The sequence below is a fragment of the Macrobrachium nipponense genome, chromosome 20, assembly GCF_015104395.2.
Source record: "Macrobrachium nipponense isolate FS-2020 chromosome 20, ASM1510439v2, whole genome shotgun sequence".
NCBI lineage: Eukaryota > Metazoa > Arthropoda > Malacostraca > Decapoda > Palaemonidae > Macrobrachium > Macrobrachium nipponense.
In genome coordinates this window covers 38,670,692-38,688,055 of record NC_061089.1, presented here as the reverse complement: position 1 = coordinate 38,688,055, position 17,364 = coordinate 38,670,692, and the positions used below count along the sequence as shown (strand labels likewise).

Sequence of the window (17,364 nt, the reverse complement as noted above, 5' to 3'; positions counted from 1 at the left end):
CAACAATAATAATAATAATAATAATAATAATAATAATAATAATAATAATAATAATAATAATAATAATAATAATAATAATAATCATAATATATTATTATTATTATTATTATTATTATTATTATTATTTTTTTTTTTTAAGAAGGCACAAACAATTTAATTGATTCTAGTTGTAAGTAGCTTATATTTTCGATGATGCATCAAGCAAAGGAACGAAAATGGTTAGTCATTTGCAATGGCCAAACGATGATGAAAGTAGAATTAGCGTCGCAATCTCATTTTAACTTGTATCCTTCGACCTTAAATGATACAGAAACTGTTTAATATATTATTTTCGGAGAAACCATCCTTTCTACAGGGAATTTTATGTTTTTTTTTTTTTATCACACACCTTTTCCCTTCCTGAGTAATAATCCCGTTTGTTCGGAAGTCATAAGAGATGAAATTGCTAACCCCATAACTTTTTTTTTAATTACTCTGAGCTGCCACTAGTAGCCATTTACAGCATGGTCGGTTATTGAAGCCCTTTACCACTTAAACATGTTATATCATTAACGTAATATATATATATATATATATATATATATATATATATATATATATATATGTGTATATATATATATATATATATATATATATATATGTATGTATATTGTAAAGGAATATTGATTATTGAATGTAAAATTGCAGAAAGGTTGAAAATTGATATTTGCATAGAAAAAAAGTGTGTACACTAGACAACAGATGGCAGTAGCGCTTGGCGTAGGCGGTAGTCGCCAAGGATAATGTACCGAAACAATGATATTTGGTCCATGGATGTCTAGCGTGAGTCTGGTATATAAAGGCCCAAAAACGACGATTTTCGTTGGAGCTGAAACAAACAATTGATTATAATAGTGTATCAAGTTTTGAGGAATATATGGTAATGTATTGTTTATCCATTTGGACGTTTTCTTGTGTGATGTAACGTTGGTTGCCACTAACTTTTTGATGTTACAGTGAATTATATGTTGTGTTGATGTAAAGCTTTGTGACTTGGGTATTATACTGTAAAATGCAGTGATTAGTGATTAGTAGTCTTGATGAAGTGCTGTATAGCGAGTCTTTGCTTTTGTGTAAAGCGTTCGTAAATTGTTTAATGTTCTGTTTGTGACTTTAATTTCCTTACTAATTGTTATTAAAGTACATTTTAAGTTATAGTGGGTTGTCACTGTTTCCTGATATATTCTCCTCGTAAATCCTTACCTTAGAGAGAGATTTTTTTTTTATGTTACATGGGGGCCTGTCGAACGAAACCCGAACGTATCCCTACTCAGTTTTTGCTCATTCTATCGAACGAAACTCAAACATATCCATACTCATTGTTTACTCATTCTATCGAACGAAACCCGAACGTATCCTTATTAATTGTTGCTTTATTCATGTCGAGCGTATTCGACCATAACTTGACGTATCCCTACTGTTAATTGCTTTTCAGTACTTCCATGTACTTTGGAGAGGGGGGAGAGTTTATGATAGTGTTAGTGCTATAATATTTGTCTTGCTGTGTTATTTTGAGCAGGTTATTAAGATGTTTTGATTTGAAAGATTTCATACGTAGTCCTAGTGGTGAAAAGTTAGAAGGTATAACTAAAATAGACTGGATTGTTCTAGCTAGGTACTATAATGTAGAAGTATCAGAATCTGCAAGGAAGCAAGAAATCTCAAATAAAGTAAGTGAGGCGCTAATGACTTTAGGCATTTTGTCTGATAAGGAAGGGTTGTTACTAATGAGTTGGGAAGGGCAAGAAACTGATAGCCAGCAAAGCGCTAGTGAGAATAATACAGAAGGTAGTGCAAGTGAAGAGGAAGGTGCCAAAGCCGTACGTGAAAAAACAAAGTCACGCAAGGTTAAACCAAAAAAGTCCAAATTTGTTTATGAAGGGATGAGTGTTGAGCAGATGCAGATTCATTTGCAAATAGTTAGAGAATGAGAAAGCTGTTGAACTAAAGAAGTTAGAAAATGAGAGAGCTGAAAAGGTTAGGAAGGTAGAAACTGAAGTTGAGCAAAAAAAGATTGAAGTTGAGCAAAAGAGGATAGAGCTAGAGATGAAGAAACTTGAAGTAGAAGAAAAGTCCAGAGAAATACCAAAATCTTTTAGAATAGACAATGCAGTAAAAAGTGTACCAATTTTTGTTGAAAAATGAAGTGGATGCATTTTTTTTACAATTTGAGAAAGTGGCAGAACAGCGTGAATGGCCGAGAACGTCATGGAGCACGTTGGTTCAAACCTCCTTTCGAGGAAAGGCTAGGGAAGTATTTGCTGCCTTATCTTTAGATGATTCTAAGGATTATGAGAGTTAAATCCGGAAGAATTTTGAAAGCTTATGAATGGGTGCCAGAGAGGTATAGAGAGAAGTTCAGAAGCTGGATAAAAAGAGACAGTCGTACTCATATGGAGTATGCACGGGAACAACGCCTGTGGTATGATAGGTGGATGAATGCCCGAGAAGTTAATGGTGATTTCGGTAAACTTCAGGAACTTATCTTGCTTGAGCAGTTCAAGGATGGTATTAATCCACTTATTAAAACATATTTGGATGAACGTGATGTAGATAATGTGGATGAAGCCACTAGATTGTCTGATAATTATGCATTGACCCATAAGCTATATAATACTGACGTCACTCCTAAAATTGGAAGGAGCAGAGTTTTGGGAAGAGCAGCAAAATTACAAGGCACAAGGTAAGACTACGAGTTCACAGTATCATCTCGTGGAGTCTATAATAAATCCTTTAATAGAGGTGGTAGAGGGGCAAGTCAATATAATTCTGGTCCTAGTGTTAGTGCTGGAAAACAAAAGCAGGATAACAGTGTAAAATGATCAGTTTACACCTAGTTACCAAAATATAGGCGAAAATTTTAGAGATTTTGTATGTTTCAGTTGTGGCAAACCAGGACACATTAGTAGTTGTTGTCCACATCGCACAATAAACCGTCCAATTCAAGTGGTAAATAAAGTTAAAGATAAACCTGTACATTTTAAGGATGATCATAAACCTGAAAATACCATTGCATTGTTGAATCAACCACAAGCATGTGGTGACAGAGGTCCTTGTTTGTTTGCTTCTCCCCTTAGGCCAGGTAAGAGGTATTGTAACGATAGCATCGACAGTAATAATATATGTGATGTTGATGAGAATATATGTTACAAATAGGTAACAATGATGTTCAAAAATGTTAGTAATGTTGGTTGTATTGAGGATATTGTAAAAGGAAATGGAGTGAGACTACCTGAAGAGAAGTCCACATCCAAAGGTACTGAATTGTATGACCCTTTTATGGGAGATGGTTGGTTACACCTCCCTTGTGTTGAAAAAAGGAAAGTAAGGTGGTTAAGAGATACCGGAGCGGTACAGTCTGTAATGATAAATATGTATGACCAGTGGAAGGATACTGGAGAGTATGTACTTCTGCGTGGGTTTGGACCTGAGTTTTCAGCTCCATTAGTAGAAGTAAGGTTAGAAACTCCGTTAATTTCGGGATATGTTAAATTGCTTTGGTGAGAGAAATCCCAGTGTCAGGAGTAGAGTTAATTCTTGGAAATGATGTATGTGGAGACAAAGTTTTTGGTAGCAGTAATCCAATTTTGACAGAAAAACCCTTTAATTCTTCATTTATTACAGAAGTTGAATGTACATTTCCAAACTTATTTCCTGCTTGTGCAGTTACTACAAGAAGTAAGAGTGCCGAAGGAAAGGTAAATGATGACGACGGTTTGGATTTACAAAACTTGTTTAAAGATGGTCCGGAAACACTACAAGTAAGTTAAAGTCAGTACTTTTTCCTTTGCGAATGCTGAAAGTTAGTAAGAAGAATTTGTTAAATCTCAAATTGAAGATGATAATTTGATGGTAATTAGAGATAATGCCCTTGTTGATATAAATGATATCGAGAAGGAAGGCAAGTGTTACTTTTTAAAGGATGGAATCCTAATGAGGAAGTTCAAGAGTAGAAATGTTAATGATGTTGTAGAACAAGTGGTCATTCCAAGTAGTTATAGGAATTTTGTTTCTAGGTATTGCTTTCATGACTGTAGTTATTCTGGTCATTTAGGTATAAACAAAACCTATGAGAAATTATTAAGGTATTTTTTTTGGCCTAAGATGCGGAAAGATTGTAGTGAATATTGTAAAAATTGTGATTATGTCAAAAAGTAGGTAAAGCTCAACATGACCCTAAGGTGATGCCATTGCAACCCATTGAAGTTCCAGGAGAACCCTTTGAGAAACTGGTTTTGGATTGTGTAGGACCTCTGCCTAGGTCTAGCAAAGGTAACGAGTATTTGCTGACAATTATGTGTAGTGCTACCAGATTTCCAGAGGCTATTCCTTTAAGAACAGTGAGTGCTGATAAGATAATTGAAGCGCTTAACAAGTTCTTCTCGCTGGTAGGTTTGCCAAAAGAAGTTCAAACCGACCAAGGAACCAACTTTACGTCTAGAAAGTTTACCTCATCTTTTTAGCCTGTCAGGAATATTAAGCATTGTTTATCGTCTCCTTATCACCCACAGAGCCAAGGAGTTGGTCGAACGATTTCATCGAACCTTCAAAACCATGCTTCGCACGTACTGTTGTGAAAAGGAATGGGATGTCTACATACCAATGTTGCTATTTGCCGTTCGTGATAGCGTACATTCATCGTTGGGTTATTCTCCTTTTCAGTTAGTATATGTCCATCAGGTAAGGTCACCCATGGAGGTGATAAAGAATCAGTTGATTTCAGATGAGAAGGATTCTAGCACGTTACAAGAAATGAAGGAAAAAATAAAGAAAATATGGAAAGTAGCACATGAGAATCTCAAAGTAGTACAAGAAGAGATGAAAAGAAACTACGACAAAAAGGCTGCAAAACGTGAAACTCGATATAGGAGATAAGGTTCTAGTGTATCTCCCTACAGCTGGTAAGGTTTTTAACCAGAAGTATATAGGACCTTGCACGGTGAAGGAAAAAGTAAGTGATGTTAATTATCGAATTCAATTTCCTACAGGACGGAGGAAAGTTAAAACTTTCCATATTAACAAATTAAAGAAGTATAACGAATCCAGTGGAGTGTTGTCAATTGCAAAAGAGGATGATGAAAAAGACGTTGAAGAAGAAATTGAACTTAGATTAAAAAAATACAGATTATTTGAGTGATGATGAAAAATTTAGGAAGTTATGTATTCATTTATCTGATGAACAGCAGCATGATTTTAAAGTGCTAATTCAAAACTTTTCAGATCTATTTTCAGACCATCCTAAAAGGATAAAAGGAGTACAGCATAAAATCAGGTTGAGAGAAGAGACGCCAATAAGTCAGCGTCCATACAGAATGTCGCCGAGGCAACAACAACAGTTAAAGACCGAAGTTGCTTATTTACTGAAACACGGACTAGCACTAGCAGAGAAAAGCCATAGTGAATGGGCTAGCCCATGTATTCTAGTCGACAAACCTGACGGAAGTGCAAGAATGTGTACAGACTATCGAAAGGAAAGTGCTTGTTACCAACGACGTGGCAGTCTCCGACAGTTGCTAAATGGAAGTAGCTAATGTTTAAGACTGTAAGAGTGAAAATTCAGAATGGACTGAGGAGAGAGCCGCTGAGGGGAATGTAAAGGAATATTGATTTATTGAATGTAAAATTGCAGAAAAGGTTGAAAATTGATATTTGCATAGAAAAAAAGTGTGTACACTAGACAACAGATGGCAGTAGCGCTTGGCGTAGGCGGTAGTCGCCAAGGATAATGTACCGAAACAATGATATTTGGTCCATGGATGTCTAGCGTGAGTCTGGTATATAAAGGCCCAAAACGACGATTTTCGTTGGAGCTGAAACAAACAAGTGATTATAATAGTGTATCAAGTTTTGAGGAATATATGGTAATGTATTGTTTATCCATTTGGACGTTTTCTTGTGTTGGATGTAACGTTGGTTGCCACTAACTTTTCTTTGATGTTACAGTGGAATTATATGTTGTGTTGATGTAAAGCTTTGTGACTTGGGTATTATACTGTAAAATGCAGTGATTAGTGATTAGTAGTCTTGATGAAGTTGCTGTATAGCGAGTCTTTGCTTTTGTGTAAAGCGTTCGTAAATTGTTTTAATGTTCTGTTTGTGACTTTAATTTCCTTACTAATTGTTATTAAAGTACATTTTAAGTTATAGTGGGTTGTCACTGTTTCCTGATATATTCTCCTCGTAAATCCTTACCGTAGAGAGTTTTTTTTTTGTTACAATATATATATACATATATTTTATATATGTATATATAACATATAAATTATACATATACACATAACATACATAATATATATATATATATATATATATAATATATATCACGAATCTTATGCCTTTTCTGGTTGGTTACAAATCCACACCCAACACCGTGTTACTGTTGTCGTGTGTGTGTGTGTGTGTGTGTGTATATATATATATATATATATATATATATATATATATATATATATATACATACACAAATCAAAACACCACAAGAGAGAAATATAAAATCACGTGTAAGAATGATTAGAAGCATGCATATAAATATATATTATATATATAAGGTGTGTGTATAGGTATATGCTTCTAATCATTCATATGTGTGATTTTATATTTCTTTTCTGTGGTATTCGATATATATATAATGTCGACAACTTACAACGGATTAACATAAAGTTTAATATTTCTGTACAATCTAGTACACCCACCTTGTTTTAAAGCAATACCACTTAATGGTACATTAGCCTAATGAACACACACCATTAGTATCTATTTTTTGGGTTGGTTCTAAGTCTAAGCACACGTCAGTACTCCATATCAAGTCATGAGTTTTCATAATTGTATTCGTTTTACAGAAATGGTATTTAATATTGTTTCCTATTGTTTCATTATATGGACGTTTTGTTTTGTGGGAGATCGCTAGGCAAGAGAACGATTGCTTGGCTTTTCGTTTATGCACATAGATAATAATAATAATAATGCTGTCGTAGCATTTCTATATTTCAATGACATTTTGTGAGTAACTACATTTGTAATTCAATGACTCTAGGATGACGCCAGATATTTCATATTAATTGTTACCGCTTAGGTTGTTCTCTGTAATGACATCAAAGTAACTGGAGGAGGAGAACGCCTGTCGCTTCGCGAATTGTCAGAAATTATGATATACACGAGGAATGGCTGAGAGGACACCTTTAAAAACAGATGGGAAAAGGATGGGACAGACTCTCTTATGAGATCACATAGCCCTACTTATCTCATTGACTTGAACGAAGGAGCAGGGTACCAGGTTTGTGTAATCAAAAAAATCCTCATAGAAGGGAGGATAGTCTTTATAATCTGCATATAAAGAATTGTTCCAATAGCAACTTGGAAAAATATAACCGAGTAATCTCTCGGAAACAGAGGTAATCTAAAGTAATAGTAATGGGAGGATTTTACGAGACCCACTTCATCTAATATATTCTTAAAAGCAAAAGGAAGAACATCTCATATAAGACGGTAAAATCTTCAAGGAGGGGAGATAGGCAGGCAAGGAGGAAACTACCAGAGAAGTCAAGTATAGTTTACATGTAAGCAAGTCAGCTAAAAAATCAGAAGACTAAGAATGTTATTTGAATCAATAATCTCTCCTAGACAAGCCGGGAACATTTTCAGCACCCAGAACGTTCCTTGTCATCATAAAGAATGGCAGATTTACGCGAGAGAGCGTCACGGGTACTGCACATACGGAAGAAATTATGGTTTCGTGACGCTCAGCTCGACTGAGATTATTGGGACTTAACGACGTTTTACAAACATAAGTTCTTTTGTAAAAATCTGATGATGATGAAGAGATTCAAGAAAGGACCTAAGTTGAAAGATAGCTACAAAGTGACTAAGGCTGAAGAAGTATGAAGGGTTAAGCCATCGACAAAGAATCTTCAGCAACGTCAGGCATGAAACGGTGAAATAAAGAACTGAATACAGATTTACGGCGAGAAGGAACCTGAATGAAGCAGACTGCTAGGCCTGCAAAAGCCAATTCAGGTAATAACAAGGCGTGATCCTACCTCCAGCTTACTCAAGACGCTTGCAAGATTTTCGCCTCATGCATACTTATAAACATTCAAGCGTGCTAAAATCTACAATCAAATGGGTCCTTGTTTCACCAACTAAAATTAAGATAAGTATATATTTTATTAGAAATCATTTGTCTATAATGTTTAATGTGAACATTATCTATTTTTTACATTTTCATTCTAATAAACAAATCATAGATATACTATCCTAAAATTCCTAAATCTTTAACTCCACGCGAAATACCTTTTTCTGACCTTTTGAGGCTTTCCTATTCCTACCCCTCCAACAACAACAAAGTAGTTTGTAGTCTTACTCCCCGAGTAAGCGACGATAAATTGTCTTGAGTATCTATCGTACACACCATGGACAATCGTCATTAACATTAAAGTTTTTGTGTTGCCTTGGAAGTTGAGTTGGTCGAGAGGAGAAAACAACTGCCTGAAACAGCCCAGTTTCTGTTCGCCTTTATGGAAATAAATTTAAAGTGTTCTGTTCATGAACTCAATGCTTGATAACAAACCTCTTGAATAAACTGGCAATATTGAATATTATTATACATATTTAATATTATTATATATAAACAGTTGAATTTGAAAAGCTTGAACTTTTAAAGAAGGAAAAGACAAAGAAATCAGACTGGAAGGGTTGTACTTCAAGCTCTTAGTCTTCATTTAGTATACCATATAGAAATCAGTATTAAATACGATACTTAAAGGCTGAAAATAAGGATAATAGAAACAATAGTCTGACACACAAAAAGGTAAAAAACTAAAAATTGGATAAAAATTATATATATATATATATATATATATTATATATATATATATATGTGTGTGTGTGTGTGTGTGTGTATGTATGCTTTATGTATGTAATATATATATATTATAAATAATATATATATATATATATATATAGATATAATAATATATATATATATATATATATACATATATATATATATACGTATACATTTTAATGCACGTACATACTCGAGAGTACATACAAAACTGTATACACGTATTGGCATTTTACATATAAGGATGATTGATCACTATATTAGGTAGCAAAGATAAGTGTGGTTGATGATATGCTAGCTGAGACCCTCGTAGAGAGCTCAGATTGACAGCGTCCATAAGACGGGAATTAGAGGATTAAAGAACTGAGTTATGTGACAGAGAAGGAAAGATCGTTAAGCAGAGAGAGAGAGAGTCTAGCCATAAATTAAACAGAGCTTTTTGCACAGGCAAAAAATCAGAAACTATTTTTGAATGCAGGAGGACAAGAATAAAGGCTCAATTTATGATACACCGATTTCACGCCAAGTGCACCTGCTATTTTCCTCTCGATCTGGCTATTTTCACCCCACACTCGCTTCTCGACGTCCCGCCCCCGGTTGGCCGGTGCCCGTAAATTGTGACAAGAGGACGAATAATCAAACGCGACGGTGCGCGCTGTTCTCGCTGGATTAGCGCCAGCCGAGGCTGCTATTCCTGTCTTCGTCTTACTACACCTTCAACTGTTACTACTTCTTTCACTCGCATCACTCATTCAGCTCAGTTCAAGAAGTCCGGCCTGTTTGCGGCGTCTTTTCGTGAAAACCCACAAGTTATTTTGTAATCGGTTGCGCTTGAGAACTCTTGGTGCTGTCTAAGCTCAGCCCTTGTGTGGAGACGAAGGATTTGGAGCGACATTATGCAGCCGAAATAAAAAATTATTTGTTATTTCATAATTATATATTCTAAGTCATCTGACACCAGAACACTCACGAATTACTAGTAATTTATCATTTTTCTTTTTGTAAGTAGAAGCTCTTGAAGTTTCTTGTATAACTTCCAGCCTTGTGGTTAGTGACTTACGGCTTAGCTTAAGAGTATCATGAAATTAGAATATTTTATTATAATCTGAACAACAAAAAATAAAACAAAGAAAGAACTTTAAACTGGCCCCCTTACACCCACTATCTTACCACACGCCGAGGGCCGCCCAAAGGCAGGGACCCGAGCCAGTATAAAGCTGGCTTCAGCTAAAACCAGCCAGTGCATTCGCTTGATACAGGGTCAAGGAAACCAGACGAAATGTTATGCATGAAACTGAAGTTCTCTCTTTTCGTGATTTTTTTTTTTTTTTTTTTTTTTTTTTTTTTTTTTTTTTTTTACAAATTTTCGTTAGGAAAAAAGGGACTTGAAGTCGATTATAACTCAAGAGACGTTGCCCCCAAGAAAAAAATGACTGAAACAGATAGTTAACGTTGGTTTGTATCTACCGATTATAAGAAATAAAGTAAAAGAGAGAACATTGCCAGAGGTATCTGGCTTGGCATACATTTTGGTAGCCTCGATGTATACTACATCTGGCTCTACGCCCATGGCCTTGCTCTACGCTTACGATTTGTTGACAAATCTGTTGATTCTTTTCCTCACAGACGCGAAAGAAAAAATCCCGTGAAAAAAAAATAAGGATATGGGAAAGAGAGTGGTAAAGTACTCGAAGAAAGTGAGATTCCCTTCTTGGAAACGGAATGCTCACTCCATATGCATCTGGGAAAACCAAAGCAAGATACGAATTCCAAAGTCCGGAGATTGAGGTTAGGAACACTTGCTGGAGGTAGTGATTCAGTGAGTGTAAGGCTGGTATCCTGGCAGTGTTACAAGAGTTAAGGGAATACTCCCTCTCAATGTTAGCCACGGGAGTCATTTTCACCGTTGAGTCTCGCAGCTTCCTGAAAGATTCTGCTCATTTACTTCTTTGGTTGGGATGGGAATTTATGTGTCGTCCGATGCCTCCAATGACTTTTGATAAACCTGAAAACTATCAGCTTTGAGAGATATCAATATTTCGAAATTTCAACCCACGTTTCATGAAAAACATTGTCATGTTTATTGTTGGAAATATAACATTTTTGGCCCGTTTTTTTTTTTATTAGAAGCCTTGAGTATCTTCATAAAATGAATCATTATCACAAGTTAGTGGCGTAGGTATTAATACCTCTAGTTTCACAATTTTGACATTTTTGGGTCTTCCACCTCTACTTCGCGACATTGGGAACTTTCATCCTGCAGTATCTTGCGACTTTTTTAGGATATTTGATGGCATGACTGTTGATCAAGTCATCTTTTACACCCTATCTTACTTTGTTGATCAGCTGATCTCGGACAATGCATCCGTTTCGTGATGTGCATTGGAATTCATACTTGACATTCATAAACTACTGAGATGATGTAAATGGCGAGTGCTTCAAATCTTTCGTTACCATTGTCCGAATATTATTTCCCTGTTTGGTTATCAGCAGCATCCAAGGAGTTCCGTCTTTTAGATCACTGTTAGAGGATTTTCTTGACGCTCCTTCATACACATTTTCAACAGGAAGCTTCTAACACACTCCTCAGTGTAGGCGGATCTTTAGTTGGTGCATTCTATTTCCTTTAGAAATTATGAGTATCCTTCCTTTGTCGATGTCGCCGTCCAGTAACAGGGTCTCTAGTTCTCTTCAATGCTGCTAAATGAATAATAAATGCTCCGTTGTTTCAAGAGGCCATTTTCCTATATCTTATTCTATATCACTGGGTATTACTTTTAGCTTATTTCTTATTTATTTTTTATTGATTTTATCTGCAGTTCATTTTGATAAGATTTTTTAAAAATTCCATTCTTTGAAAACTTGACCATCTAGCTGGTTCTATAAGAGTGTGGGCGCATCAATCTCTCAATGGCATATTTTTTTCGTTCACGTAAATCAGTCTCTGTTATTCTAGGCAGTGGGATGTTTGACCTCTCCAAAGAGTCGGCCAACTATCTACTATTCATCTGCTGTTTAATCCATCCTTGTGTTGCTTTCAGGCTGCGAAATTACGTTTGATTTCAGGATGAATAAATAGCTGCGTCACACACAGATTTTTTAAGAGGATCTTCCCACCATGTTGGATAGCCAGATAAACAAGGTTTCATTAACTGGTTATCACAGTAACCTGGTGTGACGTCAGCAACGGCCACATCGATGCCAAGGTCAATATGCTCACCGATACCCACACAATCAGAAACGCAAAGTACAAGGCTAAATGACAGAAACGCAAAGTACAAGGCTAAATGACAGAAACGCTTCGAAAGTGGAGACTTGGCAAAGTACGAGACAGCAAGACAGTCTGTCCCAAGGACTGACAGGGAGGTAGAAAAAGTGAAACATTCGATGGAGGTCCATATTATGCGTGCGTCGTCAAAGCAAATGTCTGAACAGACAGGAGATATCACCCAACCCTTTTATTCCCAACGCTCCTCTGAAAGGTCACTTTGATTAGGGTGTCATTAAAGAGAGTGGTTCCTTTCTGGGGTGTCAGTTATGCAGAATCATAATTCCATTTTGGACGATAAAGGATAAAGGACACCATCTGAAAAGTCCTCCATTTTTCCTTTGTTATGATGATAATTTCGATGTGTTTAGTATATTTGCTTGTGTTTATGGTAGTATCAAAATAATATATAACGAAAATGAGTAGTTATATTATCTATCGCTTCCATTTCAAAGGGCATTAGGTGAGGTCACCCAGCTTACTGTCTGTTGCCTCAACATCGGAAGTCAAAAGGAATGATGTGATAAGCCTAGAGACAGAGAGAAGAGAGAGGAGAGAGAGAGAGAGAGAGAGAGAGAGAGAGAGAGAGAGAGAGAGAATCTACGGGAATCTTATGGGTGGCATCTATTATATCCTTTCCGTCGAATAATTTGGAGAATAAAAGATGTAAAAACATCATTTAGTCTTTTAATTGTAGACATGATATATCGGGTATTATCTATAACAGTAGAACTGTATCATTTGCACATTTTACATATTTTCGTTCACGCTTGTTAATGATAGATGGTAATACATCGATAGTGCACGTGTAGACGCCAGAACATTGCTTTATTCGGATTCCCCCCACCTTAAATTTCCAGTTTTCGATTTGCATTTTCAAGTTTTGCAAGCCAGGTAACTCATATAAACCATTTTAGTGCGTCACTAACACCATCTATCTATTTTAGGTTCTGGGTTGTGAGGTGCACTTGGTCCAAGTGGCAATCATATTGCACAGTAACCATTGTCTGTGAATTTTAGGGAGTCATTTATTGCAGTTTGCAATTATACTTCTATAGACTGACTTTTCTAAGGCTGATTTATGTTCTGGTAAAGTTAATATTTTTCGAGTCACATATTCGCACTTTTCTTAATAATCCAATAAAAAATCGTAAAGTTTTGCCAAACTGATTTGGGAGGTGAAGCAAATTGCCGCTAATACTATTGCCATGTCAATTTTAAATCCTAGAAAGTAGGAGGCATACCATCTCTTTTCAAAATGGCGAGCTTTTCACACACTTCACACATTGTAACTGAACTACTCACTCTAACTGTGTTCAAATCTGTGGACAAAAGACATATAATCTGAATTAAACTTAAGGTTGTTGACGTTATTTTAGTCTTTTGACGGAAGATGTACCTACATGATTTTTCCATATGAGTATAACATACGATGTGAATGATATACGCAATAATAATATGAAAACATTAATGTTTCACATCTTTCGTTCATGCGCACTGAACGTCTTTCAAAATCGATATCCAATAAGGCTGAAGTTTGCAGTTGTTTACCTTCTCGTAGCCAATCAGAACGCGCCTTATATCCTCTGTTTTAAGTTCCCATGCGGCGGAATTTATTGATGTATCGTCTGCATATGGAGGAAAAGAAAGAAAGCCAAATTTACCAAACAACAGTGAGTTCAGTCGAGAATGAATGGAAACTTCATGGTTCTGGTGCAGAGCTTCAAACCTTAAGGTAGCACTTTGCCTTTAGGCCTCGAGGAGGTTGGAGGAACACCATGGCCTCCAAACCACAAATGGTGCTTTTGGGTTACGTCGATGAACAAGTAACTTCACGACACCAGCAGGCGATCAACTATTGTGTCAGTAAAATAGGGGGAACTCCAGTAAGTAATAAGATCACCAATTCAGTCATTGGGTCTGATACTAGGTACCTAGTAAATCCTCATTGGGCTTTTCTTTGTGAGAACATTTTCCGCAGTAACTGCTGAGGTCAGCATAAATTGTCACATCAGTAGTAGCTAGGTAGTAGACCTAGATACTAACCCAAGCAGTCCTTTCCAAGGCTAGCTAACTAACATAGGGTGCAATAAGCTTTTCTTTGGCATAAAAAAAAAAAAAAAAAAAAAAAAAGTTTGGGCTAATTAGGTAATGGGTTGCTAGTACTTACCATTTACTACCTAGGTAACACCAGATTTCACAGACTGGTGAAATAGCTACCTATGATTCTTATGAATAGGGTAGATCATCACAGCAGGCCACGCAGGCCAGCTACCATCAATGCAAGCCACCCTCCGAAAAAGTACATTATAACGCGTCCTGACACCCGAGATGGGCATCAGTCGCGACTTGTTGTTGGTGAGAAACGGAGCTAAAGACCTCTACTCTCCTTTCGAAGTAAGTATTTTCCCCAAAGTTAGAAATTAAGGCCAAATTTTAAGAATTTAAAAACAGAATTTTTAAACAGAGGGTACTGAAAACGGTCTCAAACGTAGTGGAAACCTCACCAAAACGCGTTCAACATTTTTACTTACAACTCGAGGTATTTAGAAGATTGACGCCATCTCGATGTTTACGGAGTAGCTTGTGTCAATAAACTTTCCATTTCCTGTGATAAATCCGCACACCACTTGTACCCACAGACGCTGGAGCACTTTTAGCACAACAATCGAAACACGATTTCTCATCAACAACAAGCCAGGCGTAAACAGCTGTTGGGGTAGAAGATGACGAGAAGAAGTTGCTCTTGGCTAATTTTTAAATAAGTAGTAAAACATCAATATTTTACATATTTATGATGATTAATTTGAAAATATTCGTTATTGAAAAAGTAACTCGACTCTGACTCAAATTTAAGTAATTATTTTTCTGAATTAGAACGTTCTTTCAAGTTCTGTATTATGACGTCACGACATCTTGACTTTCGTACCTATTGTAAATAATTGCTATACTCAACTGTCATTGCAGAACAGTTTACCAGTTATTCGTGCAGATTGTTATCAGCTATACATGTAATTGTTATAATCGTAATGCGCATATATATCTTTATATTTACTTTTTTTGGGATATATGAAGATGTTTTACTGCTGGATTATCGCCGTAGTGTGACGCAATCGTTTTCGGTCCATGGGCCTCTGTCTGTTTTCGCACCATAAGAAATTATGGGGCCGAATTTGCAATGACCAGAAAGTCGTTAAAAGAGGAAAGTTAGCATTGAGGGGCATATGTTTTGACTGAGAAAAATACAAATTTATTCAATAGCTAGCTTGTAAAAAATACTTGGTTATAAAAACTGATTGACAACTAAGCAGCATGTCTACTATGGGTTTCAGAGACAGTGCAAGCACGGTTTTTGGGGCAATACCTAATTCGTAACGAACACTCGTAACAGAGCGAGATTTTTCTTTAGTGCATTCACCCCCAGTGCCGTTAATTTATAAGGGTGATCGTGAAATCACTAATCGTAAAGAATAACTACACTTGTCCTTGTACTAATAGACCAAAACTCCATTATCCAGAAATGGATAGGAACACACCAGTAAACAGCTCCACCTACCCTCTCCCCCCACCTCCACCGCCACCCCTGTCCTTCTTCCTTCCTTCACCTTCCCTTCTCTCAGCCAGATGTACGAAAACGTTAGAAACATTTGATTTTATCTACGTTAGAAATATCTGTAATTTTTCGGGGTAATTTGGTTGCAAAAAAAAGGGATAATATACATGAATTAAATCAAAAATTTTTAAATAACAATGTAAATTTAAACTAAATAACGAGTAAAGTAAACAGTTTAGGGAATAAAACTTTGCAGTTTCGTCGTCTGTCGTCGTCTGCTGTTTGTAATTGTGTTTATGGCGCGCGCGCTTAGAAACCAGGAACAGCAACGGGTTTAAAGTGCAATGTGGAGTGAACTGAGACCAAAATGTGTATAATAACAATCAAATAAGCACTGTGGAGTTTCAGTTGTGATGGCAGTAAGGATAAAAACCGCCGATTACAAGGTAAGAATGAATTCAGTTCCAACCATAACCCCGGGAATAACAAGTTTCATACTTTCACTAATATAGGCAACAAAATGTTGTTTTATTGTGCTGATTACAACTGCAATCTTGAGTAAGATCAATAAACGTTACATACATACGCTAACATTGTTCAAATGAGTGCTGGGAAGGCTGGGGAAAGATGGTGTCCGTCACTGATGAGAACCGTCCATGAAAAACGTAGCCGCCATATTGGATTTCAAAACTGCCTTGAAAACATATTTTACGAAGAGCTCACATGCTTTATTTTAGTTCGTATGGGGCTTTCATATATCACAATAAATGTTGACGAAACTTCAGTCTTTTAAATGGTATGCTTAGAGTTGCAATTGTATTCATGTTTCACCAATTAAATATCGAGTGAATAAGACCCGTCTACCGTGATGAGGGTTGGCCTGTACTGATGTTTCCCCCTAGGTAGCTACTACTAGTTGCTGTTAGCTAGTCGCTAGGTAGGGTAAAACATCACAGCAGGCCAAACAGGCCACCTACAATCAACGCTTGCCACCCTCCGAAAAAGTACATTATAACGCGTCCTGACACCGGAGATGGGCATCAGTCGCGACTTGTTGTTGGTGAGAAACTGAGCTAAAGACCTCTACTCTCCTTTCGAAGTAAGTATTTTCTCCAAAGTTAGAAATTAAGGCCAAATTTTAAGATTTAAACAGAGGGTAGTGAAAAGGGTGGCTACGGCAGTGGAAATCTCACCAAAACGCTTTAGAAATTTTGGGTTGTTTACACTTTACCGGGCCAGTTGCTCCCTACTTTGTTTGTTGTTGTTTTGGTATCGCGACACCCAAATCCATCCGCCACGGTAAGTAGCCTTACTGTAAACCCCTGTGGTTTAGCGGCGCAGCGCAACATTACCTCTTGCCAGAACATGCCGTGCCTGCCAAGAATCTTTAAATTTGCGGATAAGGCGCGAAGCGCCGTCCGCCACGGCCTTTCTGACAGCACACATAAATCGATTGTCGCGGATATGTAGTAGCTCCCTACTTTGTTTGTTGTTGTTTTGGTATCGCCGCCATATTGGTTTTGGTGTTCTTCCGCCGATTTCGGTCGGCGGTCGAGTGGGCCCGCTAATCTGTAAGTGCTCCGAAATTTTTACTTACAACTAAAAATGTTTCGAAGATTGACGCCATCTTGATGTTTACGGAGTCGCTTGTGTCAACAAACT

At 36.8% G+C, this 17,364-nt stretch overlaps 1 protein-coding gene across 1 annotated transcript in view; it reads left to right on the top strand.

The window, feature by feature from the left end:
* The first annotated feature begins 13,803 nt into the window (after positions 1–13,803).
* LOC135225003 (programmed cell death protein 2-like) overlaps positions 13,804–17,364 on the top strand; it is a 160,530-nt gene continuing 156,969 nt past the window's right edge. Inside the window, exon 1 of the mRNA XM_064264295.1 lies at positions 13,804–14,035. Within this exon, the coding sequence (XP_064120365.1) occupies positions 13,928–14,035 (108 nt within the window). The 5' untranslated portion in view covers positions 13,804–13,927. The remainder of the gene's footprint in view (positions 14,036–17,364) is intronic.